The following is a 25,447-nucleotide window of genomic DNA, read 5'->3' on the forward strand; positions in this document are numbered from 1 at the left end:
TAAATAACAAAGGGGAATAGTACATTTGTTATGAATAAAGTCTAAATATTTGTGGTTACACTGTTATAAAGTACTTTAACTGACTGCCAATGTCTTTAAAGATGATTTACAGACGAGACATCAACTAAGATTACAGGAAAAGAGGTTTCACCGGCAAATATTGTGTCTTACAGGGAAATTGCAGCTTCCCCTTGAGGGCTTAGCTAATCAATGTCTGGTGAATGCTCTTAATAATACTATTGGTTAATACAGTCCAGAATTCTCAGGACCTGGAGTTTTCCAGATAAGGGATCTTTCCGTAATTTACATCTCCATACTTTGTCTACTAAAAACAATTTAAACTTTAAATAAACCCATTAGGATTGTTGCCTTCAATAAGGATGAATTATATTATAGCTGGAATCAAGTATTATTATATTTTTATTATTACAGACAAAAAGGAAATATTTTTTTAAGATTTATCATTCTTTTATTAAAATGGAGTCTATGGGAGATGGCCTTTGCATAATTTGGAACTTTCAGGATAACGGGTTTCCGGATAACAGATCATATACACTGTTTATAACTGAAAGATATTTTTAGTACTTACAGCAGCAATGTTCAGCCTGGGGCCCTTGTTCAGTTACTGTATATTGCATTCTTTGAAAGTAGAACGCTATAAGTTGTTTCTAATGGGAATGCTGAAGGGGCACAATAGCTATTCCTGATCAAGTAGTTTTTTTTCCCCTCAAGTTGAAATTCCCATCTTCCAGAGTCCTGACTGATGAAGCAGGTCGGCCTAATGTGGTGTTATAAAACTGTAATACGTTTTATAGTGTGGTATTAGAAGTTTTTGCATTTCTCTAACTCTAAACCTTAAATTAAACATTGGTTTTCTAAAATCAAGGGGTTAATGAAAATCAAACAACTACGTGTGTCCTTTTACTCATACTTTTTCCCTACCAGTGTAGCTGATGTACATATTTTTGTTCATAATCTTCCTCCAGATTTGCTGGAAAAATCCAGGGTAATTTTTCAGCAGCCAGGTGAAAGAAGTTACCACATTTTCTACCAGATTACAAGTGGGAAAATGAGTGAGTTGCAAGGTAAGTGTAAATGAGTACATGGTATAAGACATGTAGGACTGGTAGTGGGAGGATTATTTGTCAATCTGCATATTCAAGGGCTGGATAATATTGTTTGTATGATATTATAGAAAAAAGTTTGTGGAGCCTTGAGAAAAATGGGCATCCCATGATGGAACACATTCGACCTAGAAGCCTTTAGTTGGACAACCTTGATGTAGCCAATCAAGAGGTTCATAAATTGTCTTTAAACAGAGAGGAAACAGGTTCAGCAGATGGAGCCCTGATCATTCTACCTGTGACAGCTATACCTGATGAAGGGGCCTGCCTTTATGTTGGTCAATTTGTTAGTTAATTTCTTTAAAACAGAAAAACTTTAGATAATATTCCTGAAATTGTAAATGTAGAATACTCTGCAGGTATAAATTGTCCTTGTTTGTTTTTATATAACTACCATCAGCTATGGAAATACAGTTGACCTATGCATTTATTGTACTGCAGTTATTTGCACGACATGAGACAAACTTATAGGAAGCAACATGAGTATCATTGTAGGAGAGAGCTTAAAGTTTGGCTTCCCTGGAAAACATTTACATCGACAATGGGAAGTTGCTAAAAAAGCTGTCCGACATCCTCAATAAGAAGCAGTAGTCTAAATAGACAAAGTTCCTGCACACAACCAAGTATTACTCTGGCATTAGTTGCATATACATGCATGTGCAGCTGAAAACAGAAATTCTTAAAATAATATGAGAATATTAGTTTGCAAAGAGCTTCTCTGCTTATCTGATTAATGCACATCCACAAACCACTTGAGCAAGCTACACCAGACAGGGTGATGAGGGCCAGTTAGTCATTATCCATATGACATTATTTTAGTTATTATTCAAGACTTTATAAATTTGTTGCTGAAATCGGTTTTGAAGCATAAAGAATAATATTATAACTGTAGATCAAATGTCCTTGGAGATCAGACCAGGTTTAAATGAGGCACTCTGAATGGGATAATGTAAAGTATCTGAGAACACTGGATACAAGGCTTGTTATGTTGTGATCGCAAGGAAAAGAATAGAAAGTGATTTTTATTTTATTACATAAGAATAATTTATTGTAAAATATGACTTCCATTTCAGAGATACTCTGAAAGCAGGAGTGCATAGCCTTCTAACTATAAATGAACTACATTTAACGCAAAAATAAATCATACTGATTTTCAGAAAGATCCATCCCAGGGTGGCAAGCTATATAGTCAGTCACTCTGTCCTGGGTGGTCCATATGTACAAATGAACACATGCAGTGTTGGGGAAAAATGTGTGAATATATGCAACAGCTGATAAATGTGCTGTGTGTTATTCCTGAGTGATTCACAAGTAAATCTTCTCACAAGTTGCTGTGCTCAGTGTTCTCTATGTGATCATCATAAAGACCACCTCTGCTAACAAAATGAATTAAACCTTTTCTTTCTTTCAGACATGCTACTTGTTAGTACAAATCCTTACGACTTTCACTTCAGCTCTCAAGGTGTAGTAACAGTGGACAACCTTGATGATTGTGAAGAATTAATGGCGACAGATGTAAGGCTTGACTTTAATTAGTATATATATATATATATCTTTATAAGCCTATAAAAAAAATATATACTGTAACGTGTGGCATAAAGGAGACATATTGGGAGAAATGTAATAACATTCACAAAGAGAACAAATTTGCAAATAAAAAATCACGTTGCAATGTAAAAATCTTCGGCTTTTATTGCATTGCGACTCTTAGGGGCACATTTACTATTGGTCGATTATCGAGGGTTAATTAACCCTCGATATTCGACCATCGAAGTTAAATCCTTCGACTTTGAATATCGAAGTCGAAGGATTTACCGCAATTCGTTTGATCGAACTTCGAAGGAATAATCGTTCGATCAAACGATTAAACCCTTTGAATCGAATCGATAATCCATCGATCGACCGATTTTGCTTCGATCAAAAAATGCTTAGAAGGCCTATGGGGACCTTCCCCATAGGCTAACATTGGTACTTGGTAGGTTTTAGGTGGCGAAGTAGGTGGTTGAAGTTTTTTTTGAAAGAGACAATACTTAGACTATCGAATGGTCGAATAGTCGAACTATTTTTAGTTTGAATCGTTCAATTCAAAGTCATAGTCGAAGGTTGAAGAAGCCAATTCGATGGTCGAAGTAGCCAAAAAAATACTTCGAAATTCGAAGAATTTTTTATTCTAATCCTTCACTCGAGCTAAGTAAATGTGCCCCTTAATTGCACATTACGAACCTTTAAGACCTGCTTGAAGGTGTCGTAAACTTTTGGAGTAAATGTAACAACTTTTTTATTACATACACTGCACTCTAGTGAAAACTATTAAATTTGCAATTGCTATTCTACTGAAGGGCAAATTCTTCACAAAGACAAAATTTTTCACTTTGCTAAAATTTATTCGCATTGCGAACTAATTGAGAATGATTTTTGCATTAAGGACCAATTATACACTCTACCAATAGTGTGAGAAACAAGAATGTGCCAGTGCATTATACCATTTTTAATATAAAGGGAATGTGCTGAAAAATTTGTGTTTCTGTTTGATTTATTGTAAAAAACTCTAATAGTCCTGCCCTTCCAGTTCCTTTTGCCGGCTTTTCCAGGCTTTGCCGGGAGCTGGAGGCACTCAGCACACTGCACTGTAGGATAGAATTCAATCAGCAGATAGGCTGACCTGATAGGGAACTAAAACCTGTATTTGCTTGTGTGACTACAGGGCTATGATTGGCTGTCCCCCTCCTACTGTGCTTTTAGCTATTCTGACATCTATTTAGTTCTATTTTCGTCTCCCTTCTTTCCCGTTACTAACATTTTATGCAGGTCAGAAGTAATTCCCTAGCATTGACTGAGCATAGCGGTTAGAGACAGACAGACGTTAGCGCTCATTCACACTCTATCGCTAGGCGAATTTTCGCTCTGGTGAATGAACGTTACTGCGCAAATTCACTGATTTTACTGAAAGTTACCTCTTTCGCCAGACTTGCCTTCGCCAGCTCAGACCAGCGAAGTGCACTGGAGTGCATCGATCTTCCTCATTCTTCTGTTAGTTAAATCATATTTTTAGTGGAAAAAGTTTCCAAAAAACTCTGGCGTCTTTTCCTTTTTTCAGAGTGATAGGCTTCAAAGTCCTTAAATTTTTTGCTGAAACATATACGTCCATTCAATGTCATAATTTCCCGCCGTATGCAAATTAGCCTGAGCGAAGACTTGTAACAAAGTTGCGCTAGTCATAATTGAGCGCTAGCGCATCTTCGCTTTAATCGCCGAAGTAACGCTAGCGAAAATTAGCCAGCGCTCGGCGCCCTGGTTGCAACTTTGTATTTTAGTAAATTAGCGTTCTCTGAGTGAATTTTCGGCTGGTGAAGAGTTGCAATGGCTGCGAAGCCGTCACTGGCGAAAAATGGTTATCCAATGGTTTATCATGGTGAAAACTCACGGACTAGATTCAATTCGAGGAGAAAAAACTTTTCTCCTAATTCATTTCCAGTTTTTTCTCATAGAATTCAATAGAGTGTTCATGTGAGATAAGTTTTTCTGAATAGAATCTCAAACCGAATCACATGACAAACCTTTTTATCACTAAATTCTAAATATGGTCTAACAATTAAGCTACTTATGCCCATTTATGGGTATATATAGAGCTAATTTCGAGTTTTTTTTGTGAAACCATCAAATTAATTTTGAAAAGATTTTGCTATGAGTAGACTAAGCAGTTCACAAAGTAAGTTCAAAAACGGGGAGCATATCACCTCTCCAACACTATCTTACGTTCTGCACATACCTTCTGTCCCCCGTCGGAGAATATTAATACACCACAGAGCAAATCACGGAGCATCAGGAGTAGTGTGAAAAAAATGTGTAAACTTTAATAGTCCATTTTATAAGATTTTTACCAGCATGTCAGCATATCTCATCATGGATCATACGCTTTACACGTTTTGTGGCGTCTCTCCACTTCAAAAGCGATCAGTTCACAAAGGTTTGACATTGGTCTCCAGAATATTTAACATTTTAATTCAATATAATGCCACAAAGGTGATTATTTTTGGACAAAAGCTTTAAAAGTCCACTGAAAACACTAGTGATTTTTTTCTTTCACAGCAAGCTTTCGATATATTGGGATTTATTTCAGATGAAAAGTATGGTGCTTATAAACTGACTGGTGCAATAATGCATTTTGGAAATATGAAATTTAAGCAAAAGCAACGAGAAGAACAAGCAGAGACTGATGGCACAGAAAGTAAGTCAGTAACATCTTTTATATACATTTGCCTTAAGTATTGGAATGATATACAGTAATATTTTACTGGTGGGGCTTTTTTTCCTTTTTTCTTTGTTTATAAATTAAATTTTAGAGAGAGAAAAACTACTGCTAATGGAAGAATGTCTGCCAGCATGATTCAAATAAATTTTTCCTGATTCCCTGAGTTTCTACTAAAGGAATACTGTAATATTTTGCTACACTACTGGTTAACCCACCTATAGTTGGCCAAGGCACAACAAGCATAACTGTGTTTTATTTAGCAACGTCAATAATGAAACCACTTGAATCACTTTAGTTAATCTTACTTTAGCCATATCAATGTTATAACCCTAATCCAGCAAGATGTAAATCTGTGACATCAGTGTTTCAGGTTGTTTTCATAGTCTTCTTGTAACTGGCACCTGTATCTAGGCAATATGGAGCTTTTAGAAGTGCCCTCTGGTTCTATTTATTGGACCCCTTGTAGCCATCCATTCAAGACCCCAGTAAGGTCACACACCACAACTCTAAAACTGTGCCTGTTTTTTTATATTTCTGTAAACAGATACAGATAAGGCTGCTTATCTGATGGGCATCAGTTCCTCTGACCTTGTAAAAGGCTTAATGCACCCACGAGTAAAGGTTGGCAATGAATATGTGACCAAAGGTCAGACTGTAGCCCAGGTAGGTTCTTTTGGCTCCAGAAGTGCTTACTGTATGTGAACTTATGATAATTAACAACAATTTTGCAGCATGCAACAACCTGCCAAAAAATATGATCATTGCCCACTATGGAGCCATACTGTTTTGGTATTGTATAATAATAATTTTTCATTATGAGGGTATTATGCCTCACCTTTGTTCATTTACTCAAATCCTAAAAACAAAATAATATTAGAAATCGTTTTGAACTGAATTAAAAATCCATATATCTAACAAAGTATATATTATATAGTATAAATAAAGAAAGTTTAATGCTAAAAATGTGATCGTGTCACCAATATATCTTCAGACTATGGGGTCCGTTTACTAAAGTGCGGTAAATCTGACTTTAAGTTTCCGCATGTTATCGTTGAGAATATTTTTACGCCAGAATATTCGCAGCGACTAAGTTTACTAAACAGCGATACGCTCAGAAGTCATTGCGATCACTTGCGGTAACTACGTTAAGGAACCAGCTTACGTTAGCGGTAATATTAGCGAGTTGCGAATTTTCTGGCGAAAAATTAAGTTTTTGCGAATATTTATGCTATAAAATAGTCTTGTTTTATGGCGGTTATTATGGCAAATTTTTACTGTGACATTTATGGCCAGAAATGCACCATCAAAACTCTAAACTTTATTGACTGATGATTATCCCATCCAACAACATCACCAGAGTAACACCAATCAAACATGTCTGCATCATATAAACCCTTCTGCCAATAGAATAATAGGAACAAGAAATGATACCAGTCAATCTCTTTGCTTCATAGAAACGCACAGTTTAATGTAGCCAATCACAATGAAACCACAAAAGTGTAGAGGCTGACGAATCCTTGGACTGTGATGCCGCTGCCAATAATACGACTCTGAGCTGAAACTGCTGCTGTTGCACCAGATAGAAGCAGAAGCCAAAACATCCTGTCAGCAATAGCTACAAATATGTCTCTCCTGTCAGCAAAGAATGATGGGTTAAAAAAAACAGTATTATGGGATATTTCCTGCCCCTTGAGAATTTTCTGGCGAAAAAAATACTTTTACGCCACTACATAGGTGGCGGTAAAAGTTTGCGAATATTCTGGCTTTAATTTTGTCTTTAGCACATTTCGCTGTTTAGTAAACCATGCGTTAATGTGTACGTAGCGTTATTTTCAGCGAATTCGATAACTGGCGAATAATTATTCTTGCGCAAGAAAATTCGCAAATTTATATTTACCGCAGGTTAGTAAACTGGCGATAACATATTTGGCGAAAATTCTGTCTATATATTGTGCGAATATTTTTAACGCACTTTAGTAAACGGACCCCTAAGTCTCGGCTATGTCCAAAGAATAAAAATAATTATCCTCTTTTAGGCTCCATCACTACACGTGCATTTTGTTTTGTTTTAAATAATCTGACATATTTTAAGTAAAATATTTTTCCAACATTTGTATTTTTAGGTTGTCTATGCGGTTGGTGCATTGGCCAAAGGCATTTATGACCGTATGTTTAAATGGCTGGTGGTTCGCATTAACAAGACACTGGATACAAAACTATCAAGGCAGTTCTTTATCGGTGTCCTCGATATTGCAGGTTTTGAAATTTTTGATGTAAGTTTTCTGGGTATATAAATTGCATTACATTGCACAACTAGTAAGATATTTAGTAACACCTAGGAGCACATTTACTAAGGGTCGAATATCGAGGGTTAATTAACCCTCGATATTCGACCATCGAAGTAAAATCCTTCGACTTCGAATATCGAACGATTAAATCCTTCGAACCGAACGATCAAAGGATTTTAATCCATCAATCGAACGATTTTCCTTCGATCAGAAATAGCTTGCAAAACTTATGGGGAAGGTCCCCATAGGCAAACATTGGTGCTCGGTAGATTTAAAGTGGCGAAGTATGTAGTCGAAGTTTTTTTAAAGAGACAGTACTTCAACTATCGAATGGTCGAATAGTTGAACGATTTTTAGTTCGAAACGTTCGAATCGAAGTCGTAGTCGAAGGTCGAAGTAGCCTATTCGATGGTCGAAGTACCCAAAAAAAACCTTTGAAATTCAAAGTTTTTTATATTCGAATCCTTCACTCGAGCTTAGTAAATGTGCCACCTAGACTTCTTGGGTTTTAACGCTGCCCTTGTGGCTCAGCATATTGTTGGAACCCACTTGGTTGATAATCAAGTTCATGAAGTGAAAACATGGCTTTAACAACAACCCTGACAAGGATCTCCAACACAGCATTTGCCATAAATCACACCCTAATTGTCCTGCCATTGCGTTAAAATCTTTGGCTAAATCCATAAGTGCAAAATAAGACTCTCTGAGTAGAAGTCCAAACCAGAAATGTGTAAAGCAAAAAGGCAATCTTCCACCAGGCAATTGAATTGAGTAAACATTATATTTATGTTAGATCATTATAACTTTACACAGTTTGTGTTCCACACACTTAGGGGTTATTTACTAAACTCTGAATGCAAAAATCACCAAAAGTTTTTGATATTTTGTTTTATATATATGTCTTTTAAAAAATCACGGATTTTTCATATTTATTAAACCTTGAGCATGGAAAAGTCAGAATCTGAAAATCCTGCATCTCAGACCTGTCTAGGTAACATATAAGTCAATGGGAGAAGTCCCAATGATTTTTTGATGGGTTTTTGTGCAATACTCAAAGTTTTTGTCGTTTTCGGGGGAAAATTCTGAAAAAAATTCTGAAATTCGGATCAAAAAATCTGAAAAAATCATGAAAATCTGATTTTTTTTTCCCGCATTTTTTTTCCCGCAAAGCTAATTTTCGGGAAAATGTAACAATAAATAAGCGTAAAAAAACCTGAGCAGATTTTTTCGGAGTTTGTAACAGAAAATATTGAGATAAATTTGGACTTTGATAAATAACCCCCTTAGACTAAGTGACTTCCATTACTTGGTGAGTCACTACTTGATGTTGCACTGCCATTCTTTGTCTCTCTAAGAAGAAGCGCCAATGTTTTGCTGACTTCATCAATGTAGAATGGTGTGTGGTTTGACAAAGATTCATTTTTTAAACATTGGCATGAACAAAAGCTTTTTTGCATTTTACTCCTATGACAATGCACTGTTTTATAAAACATTTTAGAATGTACAGTGCAGCTAGTACAGGACTGGCGGAGCCCCAGGTTGACATATCAGACAAACACACAAATGAATCACATTTTATTTTTAAATTTCGTTCAAACAAAATTGCAGTTTGCCTGTCTTTGATTAGTAATTAGATATTATTATTTATTTATTTATTTATGTATTTATATCACGTCTGTTGTTTTTAGTTAAACAGCTTTGAACAGCTCTGCATCAATTTTACAAATGAAAAACTGCAACAGTTTTTTAATCACCACATGTTTGTATTGGAACAAGAGGAATATAAGAAGGAAGGCATTGACTGGGAATTTATTGATTTCGGATTGGACTTGCAGGCCTGTATTGATTTAATTGAAAAGGTAAAAAGAAATATAATCTTAGGTAGCTGTTTATGCTACTGATTACATAAGCAGTGGTGACTGTTATGGTTGGAATTTAGGGTAGGACTCCACGAGCGATTTTGTCGCGATCCGATCTGCTGCGACAAAACGCATGCAAATTGTCGCATGCAACAAAAATAAGGTGAGAGATAGAATTGTCGCATGGTGTCGCAGCATTGATCTGACGCGACAATTCGCATGTGTTTTGTCGCAGCGCGTTGGATCGTGACAAAATCGCTCGGGGAGTCCTACCCACCTGTATGCAATTCTTGCAAAAAAAAATCTTTTAAATCTACACTAGACATCACCAGTGAGCTCAGTGGCCATATAAAGGCACATTTAATCTAACATTATGATTAAATATGCAGGTTTTTGCATGCAGTTGAGCTTCCAGGTTAACTATTTATGAAGAAAAAAATTGTGACTGCATTTAGCTTAATAAAGCCATTTTGTTCTAGCCTCTCGGTATTATGTCAATCCTAGAAGAGGAGTGCATGTTTCCCAAGGCAACTGATATGACATTTAAATCTAAGCTTTATGACAACCATCTTGGAAAGTCACCTAACCTCCAAAAACCTCGGCTTGACAAGAAAAGGAAGTATGAAGCACATTTTGAACTTGTGCATTATGCTGGTGTGGTAAGTAGTCTTATACCTATTTATTAATGCTGTTGCTTGTATTATTATTATTTTTATTAAGTATTAAGCACTGCACAACAGGTGTTTACATAGAATATACACGTTACATGCAGGTGCTGAGGAAAAGATTGCTAGAAGATTGTGATATGTGGTTTGGTGAGATGAAGGGAAAGCAGAGTTGTCAAATGCTGTGAATGGCAGGCTCAGTTAGAATTTTCTTCTGTATCAGAAACCAGTACAGAGACTGGCAGAGTGGCATGCTAAAGGAGTGGTTGATAAGGTGTATGAGCCTGGAGGCAGCATCTATTATGAACTGGAGAGGTGACAGTCTAAAGGTGGCCATACACGGGCCGATAAAAGCTGCCGACAGACCGTGTCGGCAGCTTATTGGCCCGTGTATGGGGGCCCCCGACGGGCTTCCCCGATCGAGATCTGGCCGAAAGTCGGCCAGATCTCGATCGGATGGGATTAAAAATCCCGTCGGATCGCGGCCGCATCTGTTCGTTGATGCGGTCCCGCGATCCGACCGCCCGTTTGGCGAACGCTAGGATCCGATCGGATCAGCCCGATATTGCCCACCTCAAGGTGGGCATATCGGAGGGAGATCCGCTCGTTTGGCGACATCGCCAAACGAGCGGATCTATCCGTGTATGGCCACCTTAACAGAGAGTTGCAGTATTGTAGTCAATATGTGGCACAATGAGAAAGTGAATCAGCATATTGGTAGCATCCTATGTGGTAAATTATCAAATCAGGCCTGGGGAGAGTAGGTAATAAACACTTTTGTAATGTTATGGGTGTTGGATGGTGGCTGTGAGAACCATTTCTGTTTTACAGAGGTTTCATTTCAGCCTCTCTCCTTCTCTGCCACATACTGTATGAAGTATATAAAATTCTCTGTTTTGCTGTTTCAAGTAACTCATTTACGTCGTACAAACTTTGAACTTACAAATCCTGCTCTCACCTAGCTTTTTTTTTAACATTTACTCCATCCCTGGCCCTTACCCCATCCCAGTAATATCACAGCCATGGTATCCTTCCCTTCAGTGTAAATTCCAATGTTGCAGAAATATTATCTCTATACCCAGTTAATCTTTCCTGTGCTCTCTGGAATGCCCCATCCATTTGCAACAAACTCACCACTATACATGACCAGTTCATCATCAATTCCTTTCCTTCTCACACTTACTGAAACTTGGCTGTCTCCTACTGACACTGCTTCACCTGCTGGATGTCACAACACTAATGACTTAAGGTGGCCATACACGGATAGATCCGCTCGTTTGGCGATGTCGCCAAACGAGCGGATCTCCCTCCGATATGCCCACCTTGAGGTGGGCAATATCGGGCTGATCCGATCGTGGGCCCTAGGGCCCAACGATCGGATCCTAGCGTTCGCCAAACGGGCGGTCGGATCGCGGGACCGCATCAACGAACAGATGCGGCCGCGATCCGACGGGATTTTTAACCCCATCCGATCGAGATCTGGCCGACTTTCGGCCAGATCTCGATCGGGGAAGCCCGTCGGGGGCCCCCATACACGGGCCAATAAGCTGCCGACTTGGTCTGTCGGCAGCTTTTATCGGCCCGTGTATGGCCACCTTAACACGATTCTTCTCTGAAAATAACTTGCTGGACCCCCTACAATCTGGTTTTAGGCAACAACACCCCACTGAGACTGCCTAACCCGACTAACTAATGACCTTGTAACAGCAAAAGCCACAACCACATCTGACTACTAATACTTCTTGATCTCTCAGCTACATTTGACACTGTGGATCATCCTCTCCTCCTCCAGTCCCTCCATTCGATTGGCCTTCGTGACATTGCCCTGTCCTGGTTACCTTTCCAGAAGTATCTATTGTAGTTAACAGTTCCATTATCACCCCGCCTCCCCAGGCTTGGTGCCTTGGATATTCTAGATCCTGTCCTGTCCTTCACTCCTCATACCCGGTCACTTATTAAACCATGTCAATTTCACCTAAGGAACATATCCAAAATACGATCATTTATCACCCAAGATGCCGCCAAACTCTTATTAATTCTCTCGTCATATAACGTCTAGGCTGCTGTAACTCTTTAATAATTGGCCTTCCCTGCCAGAGACACCATACACCTCAGCAACTGCTCCTCCTCTACCATGCTACTGCCAATCCCTGCACTGGCTTCCGCTACCTTTCAGAATAAAATTCAAACTAATCACCCTGACACTTAAACCACTTCATAACTCTGTCCCACCCTACATCTCTGAACTCATCTCGAGATACTCACCCAACCACTAACTATGCTCCTCTGCTGACTTGCTCCTCAACTCTTCTCTCATTACCTCCTCATATGCTTGCATTCAAAACTTTGTAAGGGCTGCAGCCCTTCTCTAATATTCTCTCCCTCGGTCTATCCGACTTTCTCCCAACCTTTCTGCTTTCAAAAGATCTCTTAAAACGCACTTATTTAGAGAAGCATACCCTCACTCTGTTTAGCTACCAAGTGATACCATATGCTACATCTCTCACCTTGCTTATTTCTGATCTTGCCCACTCCCACACTTTGTGTCTCATTCCCTTCCCCTTAAGGTTGTAAGCTCTTTTGCACAGGGCCTTTCTCACCTTTTGTACTGGTACTGGTTGTTATATATGTTATATGTATGTAATGCATGTGATTTATTGGAAAAGCATATTCATTTTTCAGCACTGCACAATATGTTGGCGCTCTAAAAATACATGTTAATAATAATAATAATAATAATAATAATAATAATAAAGGCAGTGTTAAGACATTCAAGTAGAACAGCTTTCGAACAGCATAAGGCATAACAGCCAATAAATACTGCTAAAACATCACATCTGTTACCTACAGTATATCAGTATAGTAGTTCACAGTGCACAATTTGTACACTAACCAGTTCTTCATTTTGGCATTTGTCAATAGATCTTGTCAACGACAGCACTCCAGGTTTCTTTTCTTTTAAAATGCCTTTAATGGTCACATGTCAGGGTAGCAAATGCAAAGATGCAACGTTTCGAGTGGCACCCCACTCGAAAAAGCTGACCTAAGTATTCAGTCATGTTGGATGACTGTACTATATACCATACCAATATAATCTTTAAAAGGTGGGTTTAAACTTGACCCCAACATTTTCTTCAAACTATTTTTAGCATTGTTGAATCAAAGGGGAAGCTCACCTTAACCTTTAATTCATAATTATAATACTAATAAAGATATTGTCTGTTCCCGTATCTGACAGGTTCCATACAACATTATAGGCTGGCTGCAAAAGAACAAGGATCCGCTAAATGAAACCGTTGTAGGTCTCTTCCAAAAATCTTCCAACAAACTCCTTGGGTGTTTGTTTGAAAACTATGTCAGTTCAGACAGTGGTGAGTGACTTACTGGAGTAGAAATGTTTAAAACAGAGCTCTGTACACATATTTTATCACCCCAAGAGACAACTGGATCTTTTTCTACTGTTCAGTTTTTAACTGTTAGCACAAGTTTCCCCTGTCCTAAGTGCATCACCCCAACTACACCCAAATTTAGTGTTTGCCTGGACCAGTTTTGGAAATTCAGAGCTATGCAGAAATGTTGGCAGGTGCCATGCTTGGCTCAGTCACTTCTGTTCCTAGGTTGTATAGCAGTAATTGGTAAGCAGGACCACTGGGCCAGGATCATGGGTTGACTTCCATTCTGTTTCTTCCTGGACACCAATCACTGCCATGCAACCTGGGTAAAAAGTTAAAAAAACGAGGGAAGTTTTAGTTCCCTTTAAAAGCTAATCAAATACATGTTAGCAAATGTATATACATTTACAGTGCACTTGTATTTAAAGAGGACCGACAATATGAATGCACAATTCATGGTACCATATACATGAGCAGGAATAGAGAAGGTGTTGCTCATTTTGGTTGCTTTGGGCTCATTTTTTTCACTCTTTTGGTTTGCAGCTGACCATGGTGGAGAAAAGAAACGCAAGAAAGGTGCCTCGTTCCAAACTGTGTCCTCTTTGCACAAAGTAATGTACTATTTTATTGTAAAAAATTTTCTTTAAAGGAACCTTAAAACCACTAGGGATGTTACACTCCATATGTTAATGAAACATTTTACATAGCTTATCTGAATGCAACGCTTCCTCTAATCGAAAGTGCAGGACAGGGTGCAAAGTGCAAACAGGTACATGTTTTAGAAGAGTCGGTTTTTGCTCTCCTGTGGCAGGTTGTAAATTTTGTGCCCTGCACCTTGCATAGGTGCTTTAAGAGACACAATGTTGTTCTTTGGAGTGCTCTAGTACATCTGCCCAGAGCCTTTGTTATATATATAATTCTTATAGATGGACCCACACTCCAAATTCATGTGAAAAAAAAGGTTTTTATTTGTTCATCAATACATCACTCGTGCATCCAACGTTTCGACCCACTGTGGGGCCTTTATCAAGGATAAAGTGCTAATGATACAAAGGTAGTTTAAATACACATTTCCTGTTTCAAAAAGAGGCGCCGGAATGACGTCATCATCCTAATCATGTTTCAATTGGTGCTTACATTTTACATTGAATTAGGTTAAGTGAACATATATAGTGAAGAGTTTAGAAGAGTGAATGCTAACACACATCTGTCTCTGACCTTTACCCCATTTTTGTTTCTCAATTCATGTTCGCTCCCTTTAATTACCGTACACTCATTATCATCTTTACTTTCAGGAGAATCTGAATAAACTGATGACAAATCTTAGATCAACATCACCACATTTTGTACGATGCATTATTCCTAATGAAACAAAAACTCCAGGTACATTTCTAAAATTTAGTCCAGGGTTAAATGGAAATGATTCTCTCAGAAAGAGGGTCACATCCCTGTCTCACTTCTGACTTCCCATCCTCTGAATAGGAAAGGAATGATTCTGATTGAATGATTTTTGGTTAATCTGATACATTACTAAACATATTTTGATTGTAACATAGGATTATACTATTTTTAACTAGGTGCCATGGATCCTTTTCTGGTACTACACCAACTTCGCTGTAATGGTGTACTAGAGGGCATTCGTATTTGCCGAAAAGGGTTTCCAAACAGGGTTTTATATGCTGACTTCAAGCAGAGGTAACCATAAATCAAAAATCATTTTAACATTCAGCACTATGTATTACTGGTGCGAAGCAGACTGCACTGGGTTCTACATATCTATGCAGTATATACCAATTGAAACACAGACAAAGGGTTAAATTTACTTACCTTCGAAGTTGCGCCAGCTTTGGGTTCGCTGCACTTTGCCACACTTCGCCAGGGCGCCGCTAATTCACTAAAATACAAGGTTGTGCTCAGGGAGGCGAAAGGTAGCGAAGTTGCGCTAGCGTTAATTCGTCAAGCAAAGCGATGTTACGCTATCGATGCCTAATTTGCATACGGCGCCAAGTTAAAATACAATGGACGTATATGTAGCAGCAAATACATTACACTACACAAGCCTGGGTATGCTTCATAAAATAAAATAGAGTTGTTATTTTGCCCTATACATGTGCCCACTGTATAGTTTAGGTGCCATATGTTAGGAAATGTAGGGGGGAAGTAGGGTACCCCCCAAAAAAATTACGATCTTTTTCAGCCTATCTACTCTATTGCACTTCGCCTGGTCTGAGGTGGTCGAAGGCAAGTCTGGCGCAAGAGGTAACATTCATGAAAATCCGCAACTTACTGAATTAGCGTAGTTACGTCACTTCGCCAAAGTGCAAATTTGCCTGTCGTTAGTGTGCGAAGTAGCGCTAGAGGTCATTTTGTCATTTGCGAAGTGGACCTAAGTTCATATACAGTTCATATACAGAATTATTTATTCTAGAACAGTCTAAAAAGTGGAAAAATTACGTGACGCTGACGAATTTTCACTTTGCCCTTTAGTAAATTTGCCCCAAATTGTCCCTTTGATTACAGATGTTTATGAAATGTAACTAATACAGAACTGCTTTGGTTTCTACACAAGCCAAAAATCCTAGAAATTCCATTGTGTTGATCATTAAAGGGATGAGCTTCCCTTGTGAATATATCAGCACAACTCTTCAAATTGCATTTTAAGGGAGAATGTAATAAAAATGTGCAATGTTAATAGAAATTCGCAAAAATATAAGAGAAAGATAAGAGAAATAAGATCAAAAATATGCATTTCGCAATACAGTATAATATTCTTTGTTAGTCTTTTATTTCATTGCGCACCATTAGTGCTTGAAGGTGGCATAAACTTTTGGAGAAAACATAACTTTGTCAGTATGAAGTTTAATTGCATACACTGCACACTGTCGCAAATTATAAAATTCGCAATCCTTCTTCCACTGTCGCAAAAGAATTTCCAGGTTCACAAAAGCTATGTTAAATTCACACAAAGGAAAGAGGCATACATTTTTGCCACTTTTTTTGCCATTACATTTCCCATTAAAGAATAAATAAATGGATTTAAGATTATAGATTAAATCGTTTATGAAATATTTCCCACCATGATTTTATGATAAAATGCAAACATAGAGAGGATTAGGGATGTAGCGAACGGCGGAAAAAATGTTCGCGAACATATTCGCGAACTTGCGTCCAAAAATGCGAACGGTTCGCGAACGTCGCGAACCCCATAGACTTTAATGGGAAGGCGAATTTTAAAAGCTAGAAAAGACATTTCTGGCCAGAAAAATGATTTTAAAGTTGTTTAAAGGGTGCAACGACCTGGACAGTGGCATGCCAGAGGGGGATCAAGGGCAAAAATGTATCTGAAAAATACATTGTTGACACAGCGCTGCGTTTTGTGCTGTAAAGGGCAGAAATCACACTACGTCACTCAGGTGATGTTTCTGGACACGGAATGTGAAAAAGCTCACACAGCTAGGTGGCACTTGGTTAAAGACTGGGCAAACAATGCCTGCAAGGGCAACGTATACAGTAGTGGATACGGAATATATTATTGCTGCTATAAAAACATCACTCAGGTGATGTTTACGGACACGGAATTATTTTTGTTATTTAGACAGAATGTGAAAAAGCTCACACAGCTAGGTGGCACTTGCATACCTCCCAACTGTCCCTCTTTTGACCACTCAACCCCCTGTCCCTCTTTTGTACTGGAAAGTCCCTCTTTTCTCTGCACTGAACAGCCAGAAAAAAAACAGTTTCTAACTTAATTGGCTTTTGGCAGAGAGCTCAGAACAGCTAACAGGTGCAAATAAGATACTTTGTAACAATTTTGACTCTGGTTGGTGCTGGTAGTGGTGAACTACTAGGAGGAGCAGCACACCAGTCCCACTCCCCAACACAGCTAGACTAATAGCACTGGGCTCTTATAGTAGCAAAGTAAAAAAACAAAAAAGAAAATAAAGCAGTCCTTACAAGGACTATTGGGTTATTACAGCAGTCAGCAGATGAGATCAGAAGCAGTGCCCACAGCAGCTACATACAGAGCACTGCAGTAGAAGGTAGATTACTAGTCAGCAAAGCTAACTAACCTAAACTCACTGTCCCTCAAATCCCTGCAGAGTTCTGTCCCTACAATACAGAGCAGTATCAAGTAGATTACTAGCCAGCAAAGTTACTATCAACTGTCCCTCAAATCACTAAACAGCTCTCTCCCTACACTAGCTCTTCCAAGCACACACAGGCAGAATGAAAAAACGCTGCAGGGCTTCAGTTTATATATGGAAGGGGAGTGGTCCAGGGGGTGTGGGGGTGGTCCAGGAGGGAGAGCTTCCTGATTGGCTGACATGTATCTGCTGGTCTGGGGTGAGAGGTCAAAAAAAAGTGCCAGGTAAGGCGAACCCAAAATGGCGAACGTCGCGCGACGTTCGCGAACATTCGGCGAGCGCGAACAGTCGATGTTCGCGCGAACAAGTTCGCCGGCGAACAGTCCGCGACATCCCTAGAGAGGATAATTAGGTAATCAGCAAATAGAATGCATGCTGCAGGCTATATTAGAATGCACTGGAATTGATCATTCATACAGCATATGTATTCTATTAGGGACTGGTACTAAAGGGTAGAGGTACAATTATACAAAAGTAGAATATAGTTCCCCTGACAGTCTCTTTAATATAGAGAATTGTATCATGTTGGGAAAGACTTAAAAATCAATGCAAGGCAATGGGATGCAACATTTTCCCATGATTCGCTGGGGAGGGGGGTGTAAATATATTAGACTCCTCTCTGTGAATCAAATTCAAGCCAACTTTCCCCTTCAGAAATAATATATTGTGAGAATGTTAAAATATATGCAGCCCTACATTAGGGAAATCCAGTTTTTCTTTTTCATTTATGTTTTAACCTTAATGATATAAACATTACTATGTTACTGTTTACTTACAAATACTTTGGAGTAGTTGGGTGAGCTATTGCTCTTCCTGTTCTACCTCCACTAATGATGCATCTAAATGGAGGCCTAGTAAATCTCCAGTTTGAAGGGATCATTTTTTTTATTCTGTTCAGGAGCAAAAGTAGTACCGTGATCAGACTTTGTGAATGGGCATTGAAAGTGAGATGGTGTTTATAGAAGGCTAGCATACAATTTATATAAATATTAGGCCTCAAGTGCTCCCGATAAAGGGGGTAGATTCCCCTAAAACAATACATGAAACAATAAATTTATGTACCAACCTTGATTTCTGGCAGGTACCGAATTCTGAATCCAAGTGCCATTCCAGAGGATAAGTTTGTAGATAGCAGAAAAGCATCTGAAAAGCTTTTGGGCACATTGGAAATTGATCATACCCAGTATCGGTTTGGGCACACAAAGGTAACTATCAATGTGTTTATAGTTGCTATTCTCCTTGTAATACATGCAGGTTGTGTGTAACCAGCTTTAAAGTTGCTTGAGTTAGATTCAACCTGAAGTCAACTTTTAAATCAGAGCTGTGCAATATGTTTGTGCTTTAAAAATACATGTTATTAATAATAATAATAAAAACAAGTAGCCAAGTTTACAAATACAGCTATGGAATATATGTGTCCTCTGCCTAAAGTGGGTTGCAAAGTGAAAGAAAATGTTTAAACTTATTTAAAATGTATTTGCTATTAAAATCAGTAGATTCATTTATACTGGAAAGTTGTTAAAATAATTTTTTTCCATTATGCAAAAAAAAAAAAAATCAGTTTTGGAGTGGAAGATCCCTTTAAATGTACATCTTTATGAAATATTGTTGATACATCCAGAGTCTCTCTGTCTCTATATTTTAGAACATGAAAACCAAAAGGCAACTGGTGGCATCAAATATACAGTAATAATGATTGTATATGTTCTAGGTGTTTTTCAAAGCTGGTCTCCTAGGAAATCTTGAAGAAATGAGAGATGGAAGACTATCTAAGATTCTTACATTGATTCAAGCAAGAGCCAGAGGCAAACTTATGCGAATTGAATTCCAGAAAATTTTGGAAAGAAGGTAGAAAATTCAGGATTTTGTGCAAAAAAAAAAAATTACAACTGATTTTATTTTTATTGATCTTTAAACCTATTTACATTTCTTTGGTGTTTAAGTATCTCTGTACTTAGGTTTATTTCTTATTGTAGATCATATCCAAATTTTTTTAGAAAAGCTATTTGTTTTTTTTATTGTCAGGGATGCATTGCTGGTTATCCAGTGGAACATTCGTGGATTTATGACTGTCAAGAACTGGCCATGGATGAAGCTGTTCTTCAAGATCAAACCATTGCTGAAGTCTGCAGAAACTGAAAAAGAAATGGCAAACATGAAAGACGAGTTCCAAAAGCTGAAAGAAGCTTTGGAAAAATCTGAAGCTAGAAGAAAAGAACTTGAAGAAAAACAAGTGACCTTGGTGCAGGAAAAAAATGATCTAACTCTTCAACTGCAGGCTGTGAGTAAAATGAAGACTATTACAATTCTATAAATTATTAATTTGCAGTATCTCAAGTCAGTGTCATAATGGATCTGTAAGAGAACCAGACATTGTAGACCCCCCCTCTCAAACCTAATAGATATACAGGAAGTGTTAAATGATATATGTGTCATAAAGGCCTAGGCTGGGAAACCTAAGGGCCTGGACCGACTAAATAGATGTTAGTTATATTCCAAAATGGTAAAGTCTAAGTTCTAAATTAGCTGAATAATATGTATGGGCATTTAGAACAATTTCATTCCAGTTTCCTAATTATCACTCAATGTACCCATTGGAAGCAACTGGTCTATCAACTAGTTGGTTGGTCTGTCCAGATAAATGATCTTATCATGCCTCCAAACAAACTGTAAGTGAGAGGCACCACATCGACTTCCTTCTTCCTTTGATGTCTCATGTTCGAAACAGAGGAGCAGAGTATTTTTTCCAATATAAGGCCATGTCAAAGACTTATATTGGTAAATATATTCTGTACAACATGTAATATAACATTGTTATATCTGTTGTTAAAAGTCTTACAAATTTAACTTACAAGGAGAAAATAGTATTCAAAGTGATTTATTTCAGGAGCAAGATATGTTTGCTGATGCAGAAGAACGGTGTGACCTACTAATTAAAAATAAGATTCAGATGGAATCTAAAGTTAAGGATCTCACTGAACGCATAGAAGATGAGGAAGAAATGAACTCAGAGCTAACTGCTAAGAAAAGAAAATTGGAGGATGAGTGCTCAGAACTCAAGAAAGATATTGACGACCTTGAAATAACTTTGGCTAAAGCAGAAAAAGAAAAACATGCAACTGAAAATAAGGTATGGATTTGTATAAATACACATACATTTTATGTTTTTATTTTCAGTTTGTCTAGGGGTTGGGGTTGATGAGTAGCTATTCTACTAACATAATTTTTTTTTGATAGGTGAAAAACTTAACTGAGGAAATGGCATCTTTGGATGACACTATCAATAAGTTGACAAAGGAGAAGAAAGCATTGCAGGAAGCACACCAGCAGACTCTGGATGACCTTCAGGCTGAAGAAGACAAAGTTAACTCACTAACGAAAATGAAAACTAAACTGGAACAGCAAGTAGATGATGTAAGAAACATTTTTAATGTTTCCATTTATACAGATTGTATGTGTGCACATTTAACTTCCAACACACAGATCTTTGCTTGGGAGCATAGCCTACTCAGTGAAATTAAAGCAATACATCCTGTAGTAGCTATGGAATAAAAGGAGAAGTGAAGATATCAGCAAAAAAATAAGATACTCACATCAGAGCAGGCAACAGTTTCTTAGTTTGTACAATTTAAGATACAATTAGTAATGTATAACATTACATTGGTCGTTTACACACAAGTGCAAAGTGCAATTTTGGGGACACAAAACCAGTGTTTTTGCCATAATTCCAGCATAATTGCAGGATGCATCAAAACAGATGCAAACGTGCTTGCATTTTAACAGAATTCTGTGCAAATTGCGTCTGGCGTTTTAAGAGTGGTTGTGTGCGACTTCAGATGCATGCATTTAAAATAGTTGTTGTATCAAAATCACTGGGTGCAAGTGTGGTGAGAAAACTGACTACCCGCTGTGGGGACCCTGGAGTTGCTGCCAGGTCCAGGGTGGCAGAGGAGGTTGGATGGACTCATTGGCACAAAGTGGGCTTGTGACTACTTGTTATTCACCCAGAGATAATTAGGCAATAAACTCATAACATTCATTACATGTTACAACAGATAAAATTTCATTTACAACTTTTTTGGTAATACTAAATAAAAATGTTTTATCTATTTTTTGTGTTTTTTTAATTAGCTTGAAGGATCTTTGGAACAAGAAAAGAAGGTCAGGATGGATCTGGAAAGGGCCAAGAGAAAGTTAGAAGGAGACCTAAAGCTGACACAGGAAAGCTTAATGGATGCTGAAAATGATAAACAGCAGCTGGAAGAGAAATTAAAGAAGTAAGATCATCTCAGCAAGTCTTTGCTGGTTTCAGCTTAATACAAACTTTTATATTAAAACTACACCAGTTGGCCATGAGCTGCCTGGTTGGAATGGTTATAATCATAAAGATCATTTATATAGCAAGCAAGTTAAGTAACACTTAGGGGCAGATTTATTAAGGGTCAAATTGAAAATTTGAATATCCGAATATTTTTCGGATAAAATAAATTTAATACATTTAAATTGTGAATTATTGAAATGCGATTCTAATTTTAAATCGAATTAGAATTTTAATCATACTCTGGCCCTTTAAGAACTCAAATTCGACAATTCGCCACCTAAAACCTGCCAAGTTCATGTATAAGTCAGTGGGAGATGTCCAGGGACCAATTTGGACATCTTAGTAACCTTTCGGACATTTGATGGTTATTTTCGTGAAAAAACTTGAATCGAGTTAAGTCTAATTCCATTCAGATTCGATTTGATTTTTCAAATGGGTAAAATTTGTCTGAGTTTTAGATATTCGATTTTTTTTATAAATAACCCCCCAGTCAAATTTTGCGTATATTTGAATTTAATGGAGTTTAAAAAAACTCACATAAATTCGAAATTCGACCTTTAATAAATGAACCTCTATATAAAAATCTTATGACAAATAGGGTATAATAGAATATAATAAAAGGAATAAAAGACCATGCTCACAATAATTAAAATGGGATAAGGAACAAATGAGAGAATGCTGTTGGAAAGACTTGCTAATAATTCAGGGTGCTTTAAAAAGACTTCTTTACATAGTGAGCAAACTTCTGGAGACTTTAGAAAACGAAGTGCTCCAAGTGCCATCCCGCTGGCGATTTACATTCTAGCTGGCCGGAAGGCTTTTCTGGGAGATTAGTCACCCGAAGAAGAGGAGATTTGTCGCTGGGCGACTAACCTCCCCAGAATCTTAGAGTGTGTCACCAACCTAATAGCATGGTGAGTGGTAGTTCTGTGATATCCAGGAACAGCTAACAAAAAGGCAGCAGTACAGAAGATAGGGGCAATACAGAAGAAGAAAGATCTGAGTAGACAGTAGATAATTTGCTAAATGATGGTACTGGAATATAGATCACTAAATCAGTTATCCTAGAGACAGGATGTCAAAATGAAACAAAACCCTTCTTAATAGTTTGGCCCACTCCAACGCTCTTCCTTCCCCCTACTGAACTGCATTGCTGAAGATCCTCTAAATGTCCTGCCATCTCGTGCACCTTCAGGTCCTCTTCTCTGTGATTGTTGACCCTGAGTATGCACAGTTAAAGTCAGTTTCAAATCGGCTTCAATTGCACATGTTCCTGCCAGGAGATCACAAAGAAGAGGACCTGAATTCTTGCAATATGGTGTCTACCATCCCCTGTGCTACTTTGATTTTAAGAACCAGGTACAGTGAACAAGGAGTTTGGGAGTCCCAAGTGGTGTAGATCAGGTAGAGGGAGGGCTCTGGAGGAGGCCAAGTTGACCAGGGTTTTGTTCTCCTTAAGAGACTGGACATTAGTTTATTTAGTAATAAAACTGTAGATTTACAATAACTTATCTGACTAACTAGGGTTCTTGCTGAATAACCAGAAAAATTACATAACGTAAAGCCTACCATTATTGTTTTGTAATTCAACTTTGTAACTATTTCTCTATTTTTTATATTAATTAGTTAATTAATTACAGTGGTCCTGCCATAATGTTTGTGTTGCTGTCTTTCTACGTTTAACTTCATTTGACAACTTTTATGATTCAATAGAAAAGAATTTGAAATCAGTCAGATGTCTTCAAAAATTGAAGATGAGCAAGCAATTGTGATACAGCTCCAGAAGAAAATCAAAGAGTTACAGGTAATCCAAATTTTTCCTAAATCTTTTTGGCAGATTTAGCAATATACTGACAGTTTTACATCTCCTAAACTGTCGTCCAAATTGAAGCTTTTCAGAATCAGTAATCCTCAACCCCTTCTTAAAGTGAACCGTGTTCATTTTCAATCACTGCTTATTTATTTTCCTGGTTTATAGATTTCATGGTGCAGTAGAGCACAACACTGCCACTGAGCATTATATTCTAACACTTTAGAACACCACAGAATGCTGTTTGATTGTTCAAAGTAAATTGACAAATTAAAACATTTCTACATATCCCCTATTGTCATTTTGGTGTATGTTATGTGTAGGCTCGAATAGAAGAATTAGAAGAAGAGTTGGAAGCTGAAAGAGCTGCCCGAGCAAAGGTGGAGAAACAAAGATCCGATCTAGCTAGAGAATTAGAAGAACTAAGTGAAAGATTAGAAGAAGCGGGAGGAGCTTCTTCTGCTCAGATCGAAATGAACAAGAAGCGTGAGTCTGAATACCTTAAGCTCAGAAGAGATCTAGAAGAAGCGACTCTACACCATGAGGCCACAGCCGCCTCTCTCAGAAAGAAACATGCAGACACAGTGGCTGAACTTGGGGAGCAAATTGACAATTTGCAGAGAGTTAAACAGAAACTTGAAAAGGAAAAAAGTGAACTAAAACTGGAAGCAGATGATCTCTCATCCAGCATGGAACAGCTGGTCAAAGCAAAGGTAAGCACATATCAAAACATGAGGGTCAGCATTCCAGTATTTTATACTGTAATGAAATGCGCCAATAGGATGTCTTTAAATCTTTACTTGTATATGGTTCTGGGAAGTGGAAAGGCAGATTTTCTGTGTCACAAAGTTTGTTTAGTTTAGTAATTAGTTATTGTCATTGATAAACAATGACCACCCCCAGTGCTTTTCTTACTCTGATTATGAAGCAAAAATCACAAGGACCTGATGCAGGAATCATCCTAGCCTAGCCTTTCTTGGGTTAATAAAATGGCATCCATCTAATTAGAAAAAGATTCCCAGGCCACATACCACTAGTTTATCCTTCTAAAATGCCACCTCCTCAAATGTTTAAAGCTGGTCATAGACGTGCAGATTTTATTCTCTGCATGACAAAAGATTGTTCATTTCAATGTAGTGATCTAGCGCTAACCGATCAGATTAAATAAAAAATAACAAATCAGACGATGTTCTGGCCATTAGTTGACAGACAGCAATCGTATAAAAGTCCAGCAAATAGTAGTGACAGTCACCCACTGATTATCATCATACAAAAGACAAACAAGATCAGATATATCTAATTCTCACTACTATGAGTGTACCAATATTTCCTCCTCTGAAAATGGCTATAAACCACTATTGTCATTTGATTCCACAAGATGGCTAAGTAGCATCTGTGTTTCAGGGAATATCAGATAAACTCTGCCGCACATATGAGGATCAGCTGAATGAAACAAAAACAAAACTAGATGAGATGATACGTCAAGTAAATGATCTCACAACCCAGAAAGGGAGACTTCAGACTGAAAATGGTAAGCCGTCCTTCATGTTGTAATTAAAAGACACAATTACTATAGTGCTTTGCATAAATT

The 25,447-nt window shown here is 37.8% G+C and overlaps 1 protein-coding gene across 1 annotated transcript in view; it reads left to right on the forward strand.

Annotated features, from left to right (window-relative positions):
• Window positions 1–25,447, forward strand: part of myh15.L (myosin heavy chain 15 L homeolog) — a 51,830-nt gene that overhangs the window by 11,297 nt on the left and 15,086 nt on the right. Inside the window, 20 exon segments of the mRNA NM_001091682.1 lie at window positions 987–1,085; window positions 2,536–2,639; window positions 5,214–5,352; window positions 5,921–6,039; window positions 7,500–7,649; window positions 9,353–9,523; window positions 10,003–10,182; window positions 13,427–13,559; window positions 14,124–14,191; window positions 14,876–14,963; window positions 15,158–15,275; window positions 18,807–18,930; window positions 19,437–19,573; window positions 19,751–20,006; window positions 20,613–20,855; window positions 20,963–21,139; window positions 21,857–22,002; window positions 23,760–23,850; window positions 24,180–24,569; window positions 25,261–25,387. Coding sequence (NP_001085151.1) covers window positions 987–1,085; window positions 2,536–2,639; window positions 5,214–5,352; window positions 5,921–6,039; window positions 7,500–7,649; window positions 9,353–9,523; window positions 10,003–10,182; window positions 13,427–13,559; window positions 14,124–14,191; window positions 14,876–14,963; window positions 15,158–15,275; window positions 18,807–18,930; window positions 19,437–19,573; window positions 19,751–20,006; window positions 20,613–20,855; window positions 20,963–21,139; window positions 21,857–22,002; window positions 23,760–23,850; window positions 24,180–24,569; window positions 25,261–25,387 — 3,060 coding nt within the window.

Source organism: Xenopus laevis, chromosome 2L, assembly GCF_017654675.1.
Source record: "Xenopus laevis strain J_2021 chromosome 2L, Xenopus_laevis_v10.1, whole genome shotgun sequence".
Classification (NCBI taxonomy): domain Eukaryota; kingdom Metazoa; phylum Chordata; class Amphibia; order Anura; family Pipidae; genus Xenopus; species Xenopus laevis.